The 19,184-nt window shown below is 50.6% G+C and overlaps 1 protein-coding gene across 11 annotated transcripts in view; it reads left to right on the forward strand.

The window, feature by feature from the left end:
* The window catches only part of Cacna1d (calcium voltage-gated channel subunit alpha1 D), a 315,633-nt gene that overhangs the window by 294,605 nt on the left and 1,844 nt on the right, over positions 1 to 19,184 (forward strand). For 8 of the 11 annotated variants that reach the window (XM_058582147.1, XM_058582140.1, XM_046452688.2 and 5 more), the window contains 6 exons: positions 10,607 to 10,720; positions 11,415 to 11,782; positions 12,481 to 12,507; positions 13,573 to 13,719; positions 14,908 to 15,071; positions 17,570 to 17,691. In XM_058582147.1, coding sequence (XP_058438130.1) covers positions 10,607 to 10,720; positions 11,415 to 11,782; positions 12,481 to 12,507; positions 13,573 to 13,719; positions 14,908 to 15,071; positions 17,570 to 17,691 — 942 coding nt within the window. The remainder of the gene's footprint in view (positions 1 to 10,606; positions 10,721 to 11,414; positions 11,783 to 12,480; positions 12,508 to 13,572; positions 13,720 to 14,907; positions 15,072 to 17,569; positions 17,692 to 19,184) is intronic. The other 3 variants (XM_058582148.1, XM_058582143.1, XM_046452692.2) reach the window with 1 other exon arrangement.

A 19,184-nucleotide genomic window follows, 5' to 3' on the forward strand; every position in this document is an offset into this window, starting at 1 on the left:
TTTTCACACGGCTCCTTTGGGATTGGAGGCTAAGTCTATAATTTATGTTGAGTACACAGCGTAGACAATTAAGTTGTGTTCATAATCTGAACAGATAAATTCTGAAATGCATTTGACTCTGAAGCAAACATTAAAATAGATTTTTTTGTCCCCTTGAAGGATAATTCTAATTACATTTTTGGCTTCCTCTGCTGTAGAAAGGGCTCTAAATGTGAATTGTTACTCCAAGGTTAATTAGCATGAGGGGGCTTTCCTTCCTCATGATGAGCTACTCCTTGACAATGTAGCAGTGGGGGAGAGGGGGTCAGCATGGGAGGAATGTGCTGACTGCTCTGCTAGGACGAGGACACCCGTCTCTGGGGAAGTCCCTGAGGGTGGGCATGCCTGTGGGGAGGGGGCCACCTGCTGCTCCGATGTTGGGGCACCATGGCTCACGGACTGAATGCTGGTGGGAGTGTGGCATCCGTGTGAGCAGCGTGCATGCTGGTGCTGTGGAGAGTGCGGTCACTGAGCTTTGAGAACTGGGCACCCCCGGGCACACAGAAGCGCGTGATCTTGAACCCCGTGGGCTCCGTCTGATCTCCCTCTGTTCAGACCAACTGCAGACTTGCCTTCCCCGCTCGAGGGCTCGGCTCGAGGTGCTCCCACCTCCAGGCGCTCCCACCTCCGGGGAGGGGCTCGGCATCCCGTGTCCTCTGGCCTCTGTGATCTGAATGAGTGTGCGGTTTCCATCCATTCATCCCCCCCCATCTCCATCATGAAAATCAGCCTTCTCTCCAGCCCCTCTCCCGAGGGAGCCCGAGAGAAGCTGCACCAGGCCTTTTAATTTTCTCACTCATCTTCTCACGCCACATTCCCTTTAGTTTGACTCTGGCATTCGCTCTTCATTCATTGTTGCTACATCCAAGGGGCTCGCGAGTTCCCACGAGGAGCCAAGAAATAAAGGAACCCAGCCCTGCAGCCAGGGAAACTCTCAGTCCCCTTCCCGCCAGCAGCAGTGTGCCTGGACTGTCCCCTGGGGACCTTCTGGATGAGGACCTGTGCAACTTAACAGGCACCGATGAGTCCAGGGTCCCTTCAATAAGAAAAAGAAAAGAACCCAAAGTGGGGACAGTTTTGTTCATTTCTCTTTCTTCCCAACACTTGAACACCTCCTTTACTCTGGTGGGATCTGCAGAGACTGTGTCCCACCCTCATCCCAAGTGGTAGCCTGCCCATCTATCTGAGTGACAGGAAAACTCTGGAGGGAGAGTCTTTTTACCTGTTTGGAAGTTGGGTTTCAAGACGAGACTGCTTGTTTCTAGCCATGCAGAATTAGGTAGTTAGGTTGGAGAGCTTTGACAGCCTGTGGCCGGGCCACTAGATGGGGCCGCAGGTGGTCAGGGGAGATGTGGGTGGTGTGTCAGCAGCAAATGGTCCTTGGTCCCCTGCTGTGCCTTGATGCGGCATTGGGGAGCCTTGGTGCATAGACAGGGGTTCCCCCCCAGAGATTCAGTCTGTGGAGGACACTGTGGCCACACACCCCTCTAGTCTGAAAAGTAGTGAGATTCTTTTTTAAGAGCATGATTCTACCTAAAGCCATAAGTGGGCTCTTTTTTTCATTTTTTTCCTTTTTTTAATATAAGAGGAGAAGAGATGCTAACAGATGAGATTTCACTGGCTGATTCGTTTGTTTCAGATGCTTGAACGGATGCTTTAGCGTTTTCTGCCTGAGCTACGGCACCAAGCTGGTTAGTCGGAAGGCGTGGTGGCTAAGGCCTTGAAAGGGCAGACTCTCACGTGGGCTAATTTCTACTGACACAGCATTTCGGGAGAAATGCAGGCGAGCGCAACCCCAAGGCCCCGGGGAGACCCCTTCCAAGCAAGGCACTCCTCCAAAAGGCAGAAGCGGGGCCCTGGCTCATCTGCGGGGCCATGGCTGCCTGTCGCGACGCTGCTCACAGTGGCTCCTTTTCATGGAAGGGAACGTACAAGTTTTAACAGTTGCCCTTCCAAGCAGAGACTCAGAGAAAGGGAAAGAGAGAGAAAGAGAGAGCAAAGGACAGGGGCAGCCGCCCCACAGAGAAATGAAATGAACACAACTTCCTGATGCTGGCCAGTAAAAAAAAAAAAAAAAAAAAATTATAATAAAACGATTAAGCAGACCTGCCTAAGGTGGGCAGCTGACTCTGTTCCAAAGTCCTACATCCCTAGTTTGCCCGAACTCCCAAAGACTGGCAGGCCCCTTGGCGCTGAGCTGACAGAGTTCCTTTTGTATTGCCAGTACGTCATGACCTCCTGACCGCCCAACCCTGCTCGCTGCGGTGACCCAACCCAGAATGCAGTGAGAAGTGGACAGGCCAGGAAGCTCAGAGACACCCATTGAAACTAACACATACACCCGCATGCCCAAAACCAATCCAGGCAACACCTCAGGGTCCATCTAACGTGTCCGCGGGAAATGCCACCACACCCAACCTCATCTAACATTGTCCGTCTTTAATTCGCGCTCAGAGCCAGTCTGGGGATGCCTCTTTGGAAGCAGTGTGGTCTAGTTTCAAGGACACCGGGAGTCAGGGAACCTGGGTTCTAGTCCCAGCTCCAGCGTTCACTTGCTGCGTGACCTTGGGCAAGACACTTAACCTCTCTGTGCCTCAGTTTCCCCATCTGTAAAATGGGGGTAATAATGTCGACCTACCTCACAGGGCTGTTGTGAGGAATAGCTAAGTGATTGTAAAGCACTTTGAACGTATAATTGCTTATTATTAAGACTTCAACAATAATAATATCATATGCCTGTTTACTACCAGAACTTTAAGAAATCCTTGTTTTCCTTTCATCTCTTTTCTGTACTCTAGTTATCCACCGAGAAAGAGAATTCTCCCCTTTTTCAGATATCTAGGAAATGCACAAAGACGTAAACGAAGGTGACTCCACAGGTTGCATTTTTTTGTATGGTAAGAATAGGAGATTTTTTTTTGCCCAAGAGGCATCTGGTTCAAGTTCTCAGCGGTTTCCAAGAACAGGTCGAGGAGTCTGCACCTCTTATGCTGATGCCCAGATTGGCCAAGCAGAGTTTTAAAATTAATATTCAAAAGTGACCTTAGTGCAAAGGTCATGGGGAAGATTCTAAAAATATCGAAGTGTCTGAACTGTGTAGAGAAAAGAAGGGCTTTATGATCCCCTTCCACTCGCCCTGGTGTGTGCAGACTGGAGTGTGTGCGTGTGCATGTGTGTGTGTGTGTGTATGAGGGGGTGGAGCCTGAGGTGGAGCGGTGGGGAGGGGAGAGTGCAGTCTGTGGGCAGCCCTGTTCCTGACTGAAGTGGACCATTCTCCGGGCGCCCTGGCAATGCAGGAGCCCTCACGGCCAGGCAGAGTCTGAGAATAGAGGCCCGGGGCGGGGGAGTGTGCTTCCTTATGGCCTGGCCTGGCCCAGGCAAGATTGGCAAGGTCCCTGTCAGTCTCCTGGCCATCTCCAGGGAAGCCTTTGTGCCTGTGACAGTGTCCCTTGACCATAGTGGGTCACCATACTAAGTGGTTCGTCCTTCCTGGACATCAGTGGACCTCCCGGCCTCACTATAAAGATGGGCCCAGCTTCAACTCCGCTCCCACCGTGCAAGCTGGACCAAGTCTAGGAGTCACTGGGTTTGATGGACTCTTACAGAGCAGTTCTGCTGCTTGACAGGGCCCCGTGGGCGGGGACGTGGAGGAAGGGTTCAAAGCCAGGCAGCGCTACCAGTACAGCTGACCACTTGGAAGACGCATGCCTGCATCTGGTCTCGACACTGTACCCACAGCTGTCGCTCCTAACACTGCGGTTTCCCACACCCTGCCAGCAACATGGCCTCCCTCTCTCCCATACTCCTTTGCAGTCTGTTAGCCAAAGGGCTGATGCCTAGCCTAGCAGAGGGCCTCTGGGATCCTGCCCTAGCCTGAAGTCCTGCTTCTGTTCTGCTTGGGGTGTGTTAAGATATAAGAATCTACTGAGAATTAACGCATCACCCCTGAAAGGCCTACCCACCTCAGACAGGTGACCCCTCTGCTTGTCTCTGACCCACGCTGATGTTGAGCACGGCACGTGCTCACTGCCATCTGCATCACCCTGTCTCCAGGGTCAGTGTGAGCAATTATGTCTAGATCATGTCTGGAAGAAAGGCCCAGAGCAGTTCTGATGGTTGTGGTTATGCAGGCCTCTCTCCCCACGCCTTGCAAATAAGTAAAAAGCTGGAGAACAGCAACTTTCTAGGCAGGACATAGACAAGGTTGGAAGGAACCAAGGGAATCTTGCCTCACTTGGGCTTGGCTGTGCTGCTGAGCTGTGGCATTGGGTGATAGTAGCCAAGGCCACTTTAGGAAAGACGACCAGCAACTGTGAGGGCTGCCTCCAACTTCCACTCACAGGGGGAGTCGGGCTTCCTGAAACTTGGTTCACAGGCAGCAGAGAGACCTCTGTCATTTCTCAAAAAAACCTCTCCCACAGAGTACAGCCGTCCGATATAGAGGAAGTTGTCAGAGACTACTTGAGTTTATTATTCAGAGTCTTCACAGACACACAGAGCAAACTTGGTATCCAGCACCAGAATCCATAGTGCTAAACTCTTAAGCTCCTGGATAAAAGAGGTCTCACACACCAGAAGCCATCACAGGAAAGCAGAGGTAAGATTGAATAACAGGCCCTTCTCAAACAGTACCAATACTGTGGTTTGACCCAACTAAAAATTAAACCACAGGACTATGGTACTGCGTTTCATATGCTTTCTGGAAGGGGGACTGATCCATCTGAGATTAGGAAATGCTCAAAAATCTTTGGGAAAAACAAAAAAAGTTAAGGCAAGTTATGGAGTGATAAAAATCTCAGTTACTGTCATGTTATAACATGCACCCAGTAGTGCTCAGTAGCCCAGGTGTATCAGGGTTCAATTATGGATAGGAAGGAGCCTGTTAAACTTAGAGTCCCAAGGTGGGTCGGTACCTGGGTGAATTTGTTCTCCTCGGCACATCTTAGACCTCAGTAGATAGAGGTGTCTCTTTGGGATAGTGGGAGGGCCTGTGTTTCTAAGGTACAGTAAAAACAACCCAAAAGAAGTGGCAAGGTCTAGCTCTGAGAAGCCACTGGAAGGGCAGAGGGGAGGAAGGTCAGCAGAATCACAGAAACCTAGATGAGGCAGAAGGTCTGACCCCTGAGGCAAAGGTAGCATTGCCTGTCAGAGGATGGATTGGGTGGCAGTTCTCAAACTTTTTGATCTCAGGACCCTTTTCTCATTCTGAAAAATTGAGGATCTCCATGTAGCAAAATTAACTGTCTTAGAAATGAAAACTGAGAAACTTTAAAAATACAAGAATATGCAAGCACAGAGGTACTGGGAGAGGCCAGCACCACATCCTGCAGCCTTTAGAAACATCACCACCCTCTCGTGAGACAATATGAGTGCGTAAGGAAAGTCACAGTGACCTCACGGACCCCTGGAGTATCTGGGGATACCCAAGGCCCTTGGGCCACACCTTGAGAACCATGGCTCAGAGGAAATGATCCAAAACCCCCCTTAAAGGCAGAGAGTTCCAGAGCCTTCTATGTCACCCATGTTCACAAAACTCCTACATACCGCAACCCTCTCCTCTTTAGCCCACTCACCAAGACCTGGGGTCACCTGTGCCAGTGTATCCAGCTAAGCTCAGGCCTGTGGCATGGCCAAGTCTCACTATCTGTGCTGATCTGGAGCAACAATGGTCTGAAATAGTGCGTGATAGAAAGTGTGTTTCAAGATCTCGGCTCCTCTAAGCAGCAGAACTGAGACCCTGGGTATGTGCCAGACAGGCCCAGCTGCAGAGATGACCTGTGATCACCTGTCATCCCCGTACTGACACAGGGATGCGAGAGCTCTGCTAAATTAGTCAAAAGAGGATTGCTCTGTGTGTGCAACTGAGACTCGATTCCCAGGCTTTCCCAGTAGATGCAAAGACTGTCTTGCTGGGGGTCCATGTGAGAGTTTGGGAGAGGTAGGGCCAGTGTAGGATCATGGGAAGAAACAGCCTAGGGACCAAGAGTCTTCGCTGAGACCTAACACTAGTTTGGGTGTATAATTTAGCAAAATGGGCATCCTCTTGGCTTGCCCTTTTCCTCAGAATCTGATGGAATACCAGTACGTGGCTCTCCATGATGGGAGTACATGCTGTGGGAAGGAAGTTATGATTTTGCAGCTTCTGCTGAGCCTCCATTTTACATAGTGCTCTTTGTTTTTCAGGAAACTAACAGTCTTTCTGATGGTGGTGTTAAAACTATAACCAAGAATCAAGGTAGAAGGGGCTGGGGATGGAGCTCAGCTGTAGAGGGCTTTCCTAGCACGTGTGAGGCCCTGGGTTTGGTTCCCAGTACTGGAAAGAAGAAGAAAAAAATCAAGGTGGCGCTGAAACAGATAGGTATCTTAGATTCTTTACAGGGAAAGTCGTAAATTACTTTAGGTAATCCGTTTAAAGTTTCCTTTGGCTTTCAGAGTGACGATGTCTAACCTGGTTTATACGGCCTGACACTGCCCCTGTGGGGACTCACGGGGGGACTGTTATCACTGACTTCTCAATGAGAGTACCAGTCGCTGTGGATGACTAACAGACTGTCATGCCCATGAGTCTAACCTTTTATGTCTGACTAGTCACAATGGACATAAAGGCCACACCGTGACATTTTCCCTGGAGAAAAGCAACCACAAAAATAAGGGGTGTGCCCCAGCGTGCGGAGGAGGAGGCAGAGGACAGCCTGTAGATGAGCAGGTTTATTCCATAAGAATTGAATCTCCAGCTCTTTTTTTTCTAATGGAGCTAGTCTAAAATCGTCCCTTCCAATCCAGTGTGGGCCAGTCTTGCAAAAGAGTTAACCAGAACTTGTCATTAGGGAGATGACAGTGTGCAGGGCCAGCCTTGGCTGAGTGAAGCCTGCCCGTGGTGGGATCAGTCTGGGGACTGCACAGCCGGCATCCACATCCTGAAGATGGACAGCCAGGACCCGTCCCGACTGGAGACTTTCCTGTCTTTTCTGCATTGCTACAGCGTAGGTGCAGGGCCATGGCTGGGCGTCGGTATGGGTGTGTGCATGCTGTGGTGCTGTGCAGGCTGGCAGAGGGCTGGTGTGTCTGCGGGAGCTAGTTTAGGGGGAGAGGGTAGAGAAAGCCTTTCACATGCACCCAGATAGGAGAAACTTAGCTCTAAAAGTAAGCAAGAGAGAGGAAGAGAATGAATGTGTGTACTTGATGTCAAAATGTCATAATTTTATGCTGTTGCTTTAGAAATGTTTAGAAAGAGATTTTATAGATTTATTTTTTGGTGACTTAATCATTGAGTAGAGTAAATATCTATAAAATTCCAATTAAATGGTGTCTAAATTTTAAAGCAGCAGACTACAGGCAAGGCGCCAACATTTCTTTTTTAAAAAAAGTATTTATGATAACATCTAGCATTTTAAAATCAACCAGAAACTAGGCTTGATTCTGTTTAATATTTTATAAGATTGGACATCTTAAAACAAGTCAATAATGTTTATATTTTATAGCAATTCTGTGTTTATTCAAAACCATAATTCTGTGATGTGAATGGTATGACTTTCTATGGCTTTATGTTGGTTTAAGTGCTAATGACCACATTTCAAATTAAAGCAGTATTTTGCAGAGGTAGACACAGACATGAAATATGACAGGATAGATAATTTTATTGATTGTAAAGTGTTTATTTCAAGAAAAAAAATGTTCTTTTTAGGGTTATGAAAGAAAAACTTTTTCAAGGGTTTAAGATAGTTGTCTGTACTTTTTAAAACTGGAATTTGTGCCTATGGAATTTTTGGAGCAGCCGAAGCTACCTTTTAGCTTGATATGTGTGCTAGAAAATTTTCATTATCATGTTTTGTGATATGTAATAAATTCAGGGTGCTGTGCTTAAGCTTCATTTCAATTCTAGTTTGGGGGACTTCTGTCCCCCCTCCCCCACCCCCCACCTCCCCAGATCCCACGTGAAAGAGCAAAGTCAGTCCTGACTCTGACCAGGTGTGTTTTGTCCTATGTGGAACAAGCAAACTAGAATAGTGATTTCTAAACTGCTGCTTTCATGTTTGGGAAGAATGACGCTTTCCTCTTTTAATGTCTTTTTAATAAATATGTTGTCATTATTTGTCTTTGGGAGGTGGCACCTTAGGTCACCTCTCTACCTTCATGATTTATGTTGCGAACAAATTCTGTGTCCTTTGTCTGTTTGCTGCACTATCTTGTCAACTAAATCCTAATCTTGTGTATCACCGAAGACGTGCTGGAGACGGTTTTTGCTTTTATTATGCAGTTATGTTATATGTGTATTTCAGTGAAATGTCAACCCGTCAACAGAGGATGATGTTAAAAATTATCTGAATAAATAGTTTTCTATTTCTTTTAATCAGACCTAGTCCACTCAGTTGAATGACAAGTAGGACTGTCTGTTTTTCATACTCGGAGCTTCCCCGGCTGTAACATGGGCTGACAGGCACTTACTGGGGGTGCCGGCTTAGTCATTGTAACCCTGTTTGTTTTGTGGAGACAGGAGCAGGTGGCTCCAGCCCTGGCTCCTTGTTTGTGCATCAGCTGTATAACAGACCTTTTTCTCTCCAGTTGATCCAAAATCAGACAGAGACCCTTGCTTAGCCATGATAATTGTACCCTAGAGAACTCTGGGTACAAGTGAGTGGCTTGCAGGCTGCTCGGGGCTGCTGGACGCCTCCTGTCTTCCATGCCTGCAGCTGTGCTGAATACAAGCTTCTGCCAACACAACGTTAGCTTTGCCCTTGCCATGTTGCCCTAGCGAGGCAGGCAGGCCTGCCTGAGAACTCAGATGAGCTGGCCTTGGGGATCCTGGGAGACGGAAAGCATGAGTGTGCGGGTGTGCATGTGTGCTCTTGTGCTTGTGACCAGAGGGATGGGAGAGCAAGAAGCAGCTTCGCCGACCACACCAAGAACTGTTCTGGGTTTGACCCAGCACACTTCTGTCTTCCCCCTGCACGACCACAGCACTCACAGCCAGGAACCTTAAAGCTTTCACTCTGGCACCTCCTTTATCCCCACAATTCATGAAAAGGGAAGGACCTTCTGCCCTCCATCTGAGGAGAGTTCAGACCCAACCCAGCCTGGTGTGCCCTTTTTAACAGAATCATCTCACAGGCTGGGTGAGCTTATGGGCAAGGTTGTTTATAAAGGGCTTCTTGGGACTTTCCTGTGCAACTTTACATTCTAAATGGACGTCATCACCACTGGCAAAAGACCAGTTTTGAGCATTTCTACCCCAGGGGGGCCCAGTCCTGCCAGGCCTAGCATGACTGCTTCCCTCCCCAGCACCACTGCCAGGTGTCCCCCCTGCCACCACTTGTATGTATCGGATGTGGTCATAGTTTTCTATGACCTTGCCACCTACCCCTCACTTGGTATTGAGGAGGAAGGACAGGAAAGCAGCCCCTCCCCTGGGGCCCCAGCACTCGGCCAACTCTCCTTTGCGAACCACTTTGAGCTTGGAGTCCAAGCAGCAGGAGGCCTGTCCAAGACATCTTGGCACTCTGCTAGCTTTCAGTGGTTGCTGGGGTGCAAGCAACTGCCATGGGGAGGTGCTGCCTGGATACAGCACCCAGGACCCTGGGGACGGAGGGGAAATGCCTCTTTCAGAGGCAAGTCCTTTGGTGGGAAAGGACGGAGAAGCTGCATGCTGTTTTTCCTCCAAACTGATGGTCAAAACTGCCTCAGAGCCAGAGACTGCCCCTTCCTCATTCATATAGTCCATCGTATTTCAGAACGTTTTTCCGTGAACAATGGATGGGCTTCTCCCAGGCTCTGTCCTAGTAGACTGGAGACTAGAGGAGGAAGACCAGCTGCAGAGACCTCAGGGGAAATGCAGAACTTCTGTGGGCACCCAGGATGGTTCGGGGTGGGGTCTCCCAGTGGTCTCGCATTGCCCACAGATGCTGGTGTCCCGGTCTTCAGAAACACCCCTCTGTTGACCAGTTCTCAGCTTGCTCTCCGGCTACAGGCCAGGGCACCATGGATGGCCACAGCGGCCCACTGCACAGCGGCCCAGGTCTGTGTGCTTGACTGTCTGCTCCGTCACAGTCGAGTGTGCTAGTGATTGCAGTATGTGTGTCACTCACTGTTCCATGGCTTTTCTGCAAAGCCACTTGCCCTGGTAGCTGCTTCGTCTGCTTGCTCCTCTGGTGCCTGCACCTAGGCCACCTCATCCTGGATACAGCCAGAGGGTTCTTGTCGCCCTCCATGTAGAACAGCTAAGCTTCATTCCCTTCCCTGTTCAGGGCTTGGGAGATGGTGCTCTGCAGGTCTCTTCCAGAGACTGACTAATGGGAGTGTGCTCTCGGCTTGGCAGACCCTAGTTATTACAGCCAGCCAATGCTTCCCTGCAGGTGGGGGGATTGCAGACTTCAGCATCCCAGCCATCATGACTTCCTGACCATACCCAGCAACCCTTAGAGTGCCTTCAGTTACAGTCCATCTGTCCATTTCTCGGACTGGCCTTTGGAGAAGGCTTCCCTCCAACTACTGAATCAGGCAGAAGCAAAACCCCAGGCTGGACCCAAGACCCCATGTTGTCTAACCTGTTCTGCCATTTTTATTGATCTAGGCGGGATTAAGGACACTGCATGACATTGGGCCAGAAATCCGGCGTGCTATATCCTGTGATTTACAAGATGACGAGCCGGAGGAAATTAAACGAGAAGAAGAAGATGTATTCAAAGTAATTATAACACATCTAGCTCCATACTGGCCACTTGGAAATAGTGGGGCAGGATTCCGGTCGGGACAGTTATGATCCACAGAAGAGTCTGGAGAATGCAAACCAGTTGTAGGGTCTAGAGGGGCTGGAGATTATACCCTCCCCATCCCCAAGGCCCTCTCCATTCACCAGCACCTCTTCTAGGCCAGGCCAGCTCTTTCTCTTGAGTTTGCCCCTGCCCCCAACTGTCAGCTTTCAAGGAGCTTGGCCATGGCCACTGGCCAGTGTGGAGGAACATTCTGGGTTCTTCAGCAGCTACACACTCACTACCCTACCTCCCTGGGCCAGCTCTTTGATCTGCCTTTGGCCCTCAGTCCCCCGGGCCAGAGGGTATGCCCACTACCCCCACCTTGGGCCTGCCCACCAGCCCAGCTGGGCATAAGTCCCCTTAACTTGGAGTGACCGGAAGAGCACAGTTGAGTGACAGCCAAGAGACTGCTCCCCAGCTCAGGAATTGGTAACCTTCCTCATTTCAGGGGGACCAACTGCCACGTGAATACATTCACCCTGACCACTGAGACACTCAGATTGTTTTACAGGGACCCTATGGAGCTTGCCTAGAATTTATTTTTCATGTAGAAAAAATTACCTGACATAGCTAGCCTGCATCAAATACTTGTTAAATTACCTGGTGTTGTCTCCCATTATTTTGCAGAGAAATGGTGCCCTGCTTGGAAACCATGTCAATCATGTTAATAGTGATAGGAGAGATTCCCTTCAGCAGACCAATACCACCCACCGTCCCCTGCATGTCCAAAGGCCTTCAATTCCACCTGCAAGTGACACTGAGAAACCGCTGTTTCCTCCAGCAGGAAATTCGGTGTGTCATAACCATCATAACCATAATTCCATAGGAAAGCAAGTTCCCACATCAACAAATGCCAATCTCAATAATGCCAATATGTCCAAAGCTGCCCATGGAAAGCGGCCCAGCCTTGGGAACCTTGAGCATGTATCTGAAAATGGGCATCATTCCTCCCACAAGCATGACCGGGAGCCTCAAAGAAGGTCCAGTATTAAAAGGTAACCTTTAAAATGCATTTGCACTGGTAAAAATGTCTGCCTGTATCGAGTCCATCCCATGGAGCAAGGCGAGTCTTCTGTGCTCTGGCACATGGAGGAGACTCCCTGTAGACACTTGCATTAAAACCTGGGAGTGCTGCCAAGCTCGTGGCTATTCCACCCACCATATATGTGGGACCCAACAGACCAGGGGCCACCTTGTGTCCTGCATCCTGCTGTATGGGGTGCCCCTCAAAGAAGAAGCTGCAAAATCCACGCTCCCTAGTTGTATCAATGTACCCTGGGCCAGGGGTTGGTGGATTTCTCCTGGAAAGGGCCAGAGAGTAAATATTTTAGGCTTTGAGGACTATTTGATCTCTTGCAACCACTCAGCTGATTGAAAGCAGCCAGAAACTGGGTTTTAAGTGGAGGGGATGGTTGAGTCCTTATAAAACTTGGTGTGTGGACACTGAAATTTGGACTTCATATATTCACTTATGATAAAATAATTTTGTTTTGATTTTCTCAGCTCTTTATAAATATAAGAAGTTCTAGCTCATGGGTCATGCAAAAAGGGGTAGAAGCCCACATTTGGCCCCTCGAGTACAGTTTGCCCACCCCTGCTAGGAGGTAGCCTAGTAGCTGCACTATAAATGTCATTGGAAATGTTTAACTTTTGTCTTCTCCCTCCCTTCCACTGTCACGCCTTTCCTGGATAGAACTCGCTATTATGAAACTTACATTAGGTATGTGTTCCTTGCCTGTGTTTTTGTGTTAAATGCTGTGCTGTTGTTATCAGTTGGCTACTCTGAATGCTAAGGATTGAGAAGCATTTCTTTGAGCTATTAAGTAGCCTAATAGGTTTTCACAATTCAGAGCTGTGGCCTTGGGGGGGTCAGAGGTTGTTTCTTCCTCTTAGCAAAAAAGCTTTCAGATCTGTAGCAGCATAGACTTGTTGCCACCAAGGACTCATGGTCGCATGCCAGTTGTGCCCCTACAGAGCCCTGGGGAGCTGGGCAACTCTGGATGTTCTTAGAAGTCAGGAGTCTTAGGGAAAGCATGACCCAGACCTAAAGATCAGGCACAAGAAAGATCTCCCTGGGCATTTCTCCTGTAGCCCTCAACCTTCACGCCCTGGGTTCCACCTGTTGAGCTGAGTTGAATTGTGGGTAGGACAGTTGTGTCCTCAGGAGCAGGAGGAAGATGAGTCTTCTGGTTTTTCTATTCCCAGTAAGTTTGGGAGCCGCAGGGCCTCAGTAGGGTGAGAGTAAGGAAGCACAGCTCTTCCTTTGGAGAGAGGGTGGTCACTGAGCCTGGCTCGTGCTCCTGAACCTTAAGGCCAGGAGGATCCACGTGTCAGGAAGATGGTATGACAGCCTTAGATCAGGACAGCCTTCCTTGTGATGCTGGGTCAAAAACTCTTTGGCCTTCCTGGTTTGCTATGATGGGAGGTCAGTGGTGCAGAGGCCTCTCTGTTCCAGGTTCTGAAATCACATTGGGCTGGAGCTGGGGCAGTAGGGTGAGCACAGATGGCCTGGGAACCCTGGGTCTTTCCCACAGGACCGCTGACCACTGCGTGCAGGGCTTCTGGGCTCATCTTCTTGCTTCGTTCTCCAAATTATGTCTGTGTCTTTGGTCCCAAAGCCTCTGGGCACAGCGGTTTGTCCCCAGTGTTGTGCAGGGTCCTGAGACTACACACACAGCATCCTTGCCAGGGGCCTGAGACAGGTGCCCTGGGGAGAAGCCAGAGGAGCTCTGCGGCTGTAAGCACTGTGCCTCCTCAGGCTCTTATACCTCTCTCCCGACTGCAGGTCTGACTCAGGAGATGAGCAGCTCCCAACTATTTGCCGGGAAGAGGCAGACATACATGGCTACTTCAGGGACCCCCACTTGGGGGAGCCCGAGTATTTCAGCAGTGAGGAGTGTTATGAGGATGACAGCTCTCCCACATGGAGCAGGTGAGGCGCTCTGCCTGGTGCTGAGATTAGCAGGATGCACCCTGCAGCTGCACTCAGGTTTCCCCAGAAAAGCAAAGCCAGGGCACCAGCTCCAGGCTTGGGGAAGAGGGAGGACAGGCATTTCACACCTGCTACCTGCTATTCCTCCAGGTACCTCTGAGGCCTTTCAGTAGGGTTTCCAGACACCTGAGATGGGCCTTTCTGTCAGATCCCCATGTTCTGAGAGAAGAGGTTTTTTTTAACTTCCTTGGGAGCTCCAACCTGGGGGAGCTCAGGTAGTTAAAGCCAGCCTGAAGCTTGGCTATGCTGTGGATGAACAGCTCTTATTTAGGGTGGCTGGATCAGGCACTGTGCTTCAGGACACATGCAGGGGGACAAAGGTCACCTGCCACCCCTTCTCTGAACTGCGTTTCCCTGTCTGACCATGGCCAAAAGGATCACCAGAGTAGAAGTGGTGCTGCTGTAAGGTCACATCTGTCCCCGGCCACAGGCTGACCCTTTCTCTTCTCCTCATGGTACTTCCACCATCTTCTTCCAATGCCCAAATCCCACAACCACTGATTCTGAGCCAAATGGACCCCAGGTTTCCTTCAGGATCCTTGTCTTTGGGGTCTTGTTCATACCATGTCCAGTGCATGGACAGTTAACCATCTCTACAGGCCTCATTCTATCCTCTCTTCAAGGGCCTGCACCAGGGCCTTGCTTTTCATTTCCCTGCTTGGAATTGAAATGTACCCCTTTCCCCCACACACACCAACACCCCACCAAAACCAACACCTTCTCACAGAATCTGCCACATGTGCTGTCTTCTAACCCGGTTCCTCTCTCCTCCTCAGCTTGCACTGAGTAGTGTGATTATGGCCTTTTCTAAGCTCCTTGTGGGTGGAGAACAGGCTTCATGCATCCTGGTGTCCCTGTGCCCATCCCAGGTCATGTCAAGCTGATAGGGCATCTGCCCTGGACCTGAGGCTGGCCCAGGGGTGGAAACTACCAGCATATCTCTTACCATAAGCCTCCAGTGCTGGGACCCTTCTGCAATGGCCCTTGCTCTCCATTCAGAATCTTCCATGAAACTGAGGGCAGCCTATTCTCCACTTGTCCTGCTGAGTGCAAAGGAGGTGGGGGTGGGAAGTCTGTCAGAGCTAGAATCTCACGTGCACCTTCCCTCTTGACCCTTCTGACTGCTAGGCGAAACTACAGCTACTACAGCAGGTGCCCAGGCAGCAGTATGGACTTCGAGCGGCCCCGAGGCTACCACTCTCCCCAGGGCTTCTGGGAGGACGATGACTCCCCTGTTGGCTATGAATCACGGAGATCTCCCCGGAGACGCCTGCTACCTCCCACCCCAACATGTGAGGCCGTGTTTCTTGTTTTGGGTGAAGCCTCCCAGAGAATGGTGTGCCTGTCCCCTCACCCTCAGACTAGTCTTGCCACATCAGGGTCCGTTGGTCCTCGAGGCCGTTGGTCCCCCAGATGCTGAGGGCCTTGGCCTTCCTGTCACCACACCCCTGATGGAGCTTATGCTGCTCAGCGTTGCCCGTGGCTCTCCTTGAGGATAGAGGCAGGCTGTTGCCCTAAAATTGCACACAGATGCTGGAGAAGGGGCTCTTGTGGGCGCCGCATTGCCCTTGAGCCTGGGGTTCCTGAGAGCTGGGCAAGACAGACGTGTGCCTTTGTTGTCATCAGCTCTGCCCCACTCCACCCTGAGGAGCTGTCTCTGAGAGGGAAGGATTGGCTCAGCACAGAGCTGGACCTGCCCAGGGCCTGTCTACAAGCCCTGCCTCTGAGGAGCACCTGGGGATTCTTGGTGTCCGTTTCTCCTCCAGTCCCTCTTCTGGTCCCTCCAGGGCTTAATCTCCTTTCCCTCTGTCCCTCTCAGGGAGGGGCAGGTAATGGCCTTGGTAGTCACCTCCAGGATAGATGTTCCTATTCTGAGGTCAGAGAGCCTGTCCTGATGAGGGGGGACTTCCTTGCTTTCCTCCTACAGCAAGTGCCATGACTGGCACTGTCAGATGTGGGTCACCCCAAGCAAGGATCTCAGGCTAGGGAAAGAACTGCAGCCATGGCCCTGTCAGTTTTTGGTGGGGCAGTTTCATTTGGGACGTGTGGGTGTTTTGATGGGTAAAAGAATGTCCATTTCTGGTGTCTCTGGGGAATGAAGCTTAATTTTGAGCAGGACTCTAATCGGTAACCAAAAATAACTGAGACAGCAGCTCCTGACTCTGCCTGCTGCGCCCACAGCAAAGAGCGTGAGGGGAATGGGTGGTGCATGGGTCTCTGTGCCTCATTCCAGCTGTCACAGCCTGATGGGCCGTGTAATCAGACCCATTTCTGTGGTTAATATTTAATTGTTCAGCAACAAACACATGCTGCTCAATGGAGCCATTCTGTTTCTCATAAATACTAGATGAAGTGTGTGCAGGTGAGCTTGGGTGGAGGGGCCTCTGTGTCTCTGTGGTTTCTTCTGCCTTCCTTTGACCTCAGCCTTTGCTTATTCACCCACACAGATGGCCCATGGACATGTGCACGGATGCCCACCATCCCATCCGCAGCCACGGAGAGGGGCTGGGCAGGCAGGAGCAGCTGCCCTCCTCACCTATAAGGGGGCTTGGTTTTGCTGTCCCCCAGCTCAGACCTTGGGCAGGGAGAACATTGAACTCCTCTGGCCTGTGTTGTCAGCCACCATGGGATGACTCCTTCCTTAAGAGATTGTTATGCAGAGCACACCAGATGAGGGGATCTGGGGACCGGTTTTAGACATGGAAATGTACCATATGCATGGGAGGGATTATTACTTTCCTGTTCCACCTGAACTTCTGGGCCTGCCACCAGATCATGGGTCCTAGAGGTTGTATTAACAGGCCCATCCCCTGGGTGGTGCGTGGAGGGAAGGCTTTCAAAGGCAGGAGGCCCCAGCAAGCTCTCAAAGGGTGTTGAGCTTGGCCCATTGTGGCCTTCTGTTTGATTCCTCTCCCCTGGGCAGTGGCCAGCCAAGGGTTCAGCCTCTTTCATGACAGACTCCTGTTTCTAGAGCTTCACGTGCAGTCCAGGCCTCTCAAGGCCAGACCCTGAGGTTTTTTAGTACAGGAATTAGGAGCATGTGGAGTTTTACTGGCGCCAAGAAATTCCCTGTGTGCTTGGAAAGCAGAGGGAGCACTTGAAATGATGCAGCTGCTGCCTGGAGGACCACGGGTGGGCTCCCTGCAGCAGCTCCATGAGGGTGGAACAAAGGCTTTTTGCTCAGTGAAAGGGCCTCGGATTCAGCCTGATCTACTGGGCTCTATGAAGCTAAAAGGTACAAGTCGCCTTGTCATCGTTCAACCTATGAGTGAACCTCCCTTCAAAATAGCTCCTTAATAGGATGGCCACATTCTCAGAGGTGTTCTTTGGCTCTTGGGAGGCTGGGTCCACGTCCAGGGATAATGTGTGCTCACTGTGTGGTTGAGCTGATGGGGCAGGCAGAATCCCTTCCTTCAGAGGCACAAACACCGGGCCTTGTGTCTGAAGGTGAAACAGGGACAGTGAGGAGAGGTCTGGAATTCTAGAATGATTCCATGTGCTTGTTCTCCATGATAATGTGTGACCGGGGCTGCTGACCCAACCTGGATGTCCTTTGGCCTGCCTAGAACAGATGAACACTTACTACATTTTTATTTTTAAAAATACAACAAAACTTAGTCGGGCTGCTTCCTTCATCTTCCCTTTCCATCACTGAAACCTCACTACACCTCTCTCCCAAGTAGACGGTATGCTGCTTCCCGGGTTCAACATCCGGGGCCACCCCTATTGCAGAGAGATGCTGTCCTGGCAGAACCCGCTTCACCATGCATGATGTGCTTTGACTTCCCAGCTCACCGGAGATCCTCCTTCAACTTTGAGTGCCTGCGCCGGCAGAGCAGCCAGGAGGAGGTCCCGCCATCACCTGCCCTTCCACACCGAGCGGCCCTGCCTCTGCACCTGATGCAGCAGCAGGTGAGTCACCCACCTGGCCTTCCTCTGCCTGGGTCCCATTGGATGCACCCTTCCCTTGGCTGCCAGCACCCAGAGGCAGGGAGGGAGAGAGAGAACCTTCACATACAATCTGGTCTAGTCCTGGGAGCAGCCCTGCCTGATAGATCTTCCAGCCCACTCCACAGGAGCGCCACAGGAGGGGAAGCTGGGCCTTGTCTGATCCAGTGCCAGCTTCCTGGCATTGAAGACAAGGCTGGGATAATCCCTGTCTCAGGGAGCCATAGCCTCTTTTCCAGATTCTTCCAAATTGCCGCTGTTCTTTATCTGCTCTGAGAGGTAGTTCCTCTGTTAAGACACATTCATGGAGTTCTGTGGTCACAGGGATGGCCCAGGGAACTCCCTGCCCACAGGGAAGGTAGCTGTGCACAAGGCAGCCTGTGGCCCAGCACCCACTCACTGGTGCTCTGCCTCAAGGACAAGAGTATGGTTCACCATATGTCTGTTCATGGATTATGGGGCACAGGGTGGTCAAGGGACTTTCTAGCACTCAGCCAGTCCATTGGTAGAGACAGGTCTTTGCAGGGTTCTTAACCCAGGGTCCTGAGCACATGAATACTCAGTGAGGCCAGTTCAGATTTTCTAGTCCAGTCTGCCAGCTTTTCACTTCTCTGCTTGCATGTTTTTTGGGGCAGGGTGAACACTGGGGATTGAACCCAGGGGTGCTTATCCACTATACCACATCCCCAGCCCTTTTTTAATTTTTTGAGGAAGAGTCTTGCTGAGTTACTGAGGGCCTCACTAAGATGCTGAGGCTGGCTTTGAACTTGGGATCCTCCTGCCTCAGCCTCCCCAGCCATTGGGATTACAGGAGTGCACCAGCACACCCAGCCCTCTACTTGCACTTTTAATGCTAATTTTTAATTCTGTTCTATGTCATCAAGGACAAAGAACAAACCTTTAGAAGATCCAAGCCACCAGATGTTATGATTCTAGTAGGCATGGAGGTCTCTAAGGGCATGCGCTTCATGTGAACCAGGCCCTGGTCTTGTCTGTCTCAGCTACCTCCATTGGGTGAACCTGTGCTGTTTACCCACAGGCTCAGGTCCCTCTACACTGTGGGCGGATCTGCTGTGGTGGAGCTGTAGGAAGCAGGGTTTGTGCTCAGTGCCACAGGACAGAGGACTGCTGGGCACAGGGTGAGCTGTACTGGAGAGGAGCGAGCCAGCTATACTGGAGAGGAGCGAGCCAGCTATTTTCCTTTGTGAGCTGGACTCCTTGATTTTTCCTGAACATCCTCCAGTATTTAAACCCAGAGAGACCAGGTGGTATGTCCACACACCTCAGCTTCCCGATTCGTCGTCATTCTGAAGCAACTGTATGATAGTAACAAAACTCCTTGTGCAGTTATAGGAAACACATTAGGAATGACTTGGGGGAAGAGAAAACACATCTGTTAGGAACCCACAGTTCTTTTGACAGCTCACTTAATTTTCTTGTGTCCTTGGGCGAGGCTG

Source organism: Marmota monax, unplaced genomic scaffold (genome assembly GCF_021218885.2).
Source record: "Marmota monax isolate L192 unplaced genomic scaffold, Marmota_monax_Labrador192_F-V1.1 WCK01_AAM20220418_F8-fsc00042, whole genome shotgun sequence".
NCBI classification, from domain to species: Eukaryota; Metazoa; Chordata; class Mammalia; order Rodentia; family Sciuridae; genus Marmota; species Marmota monax.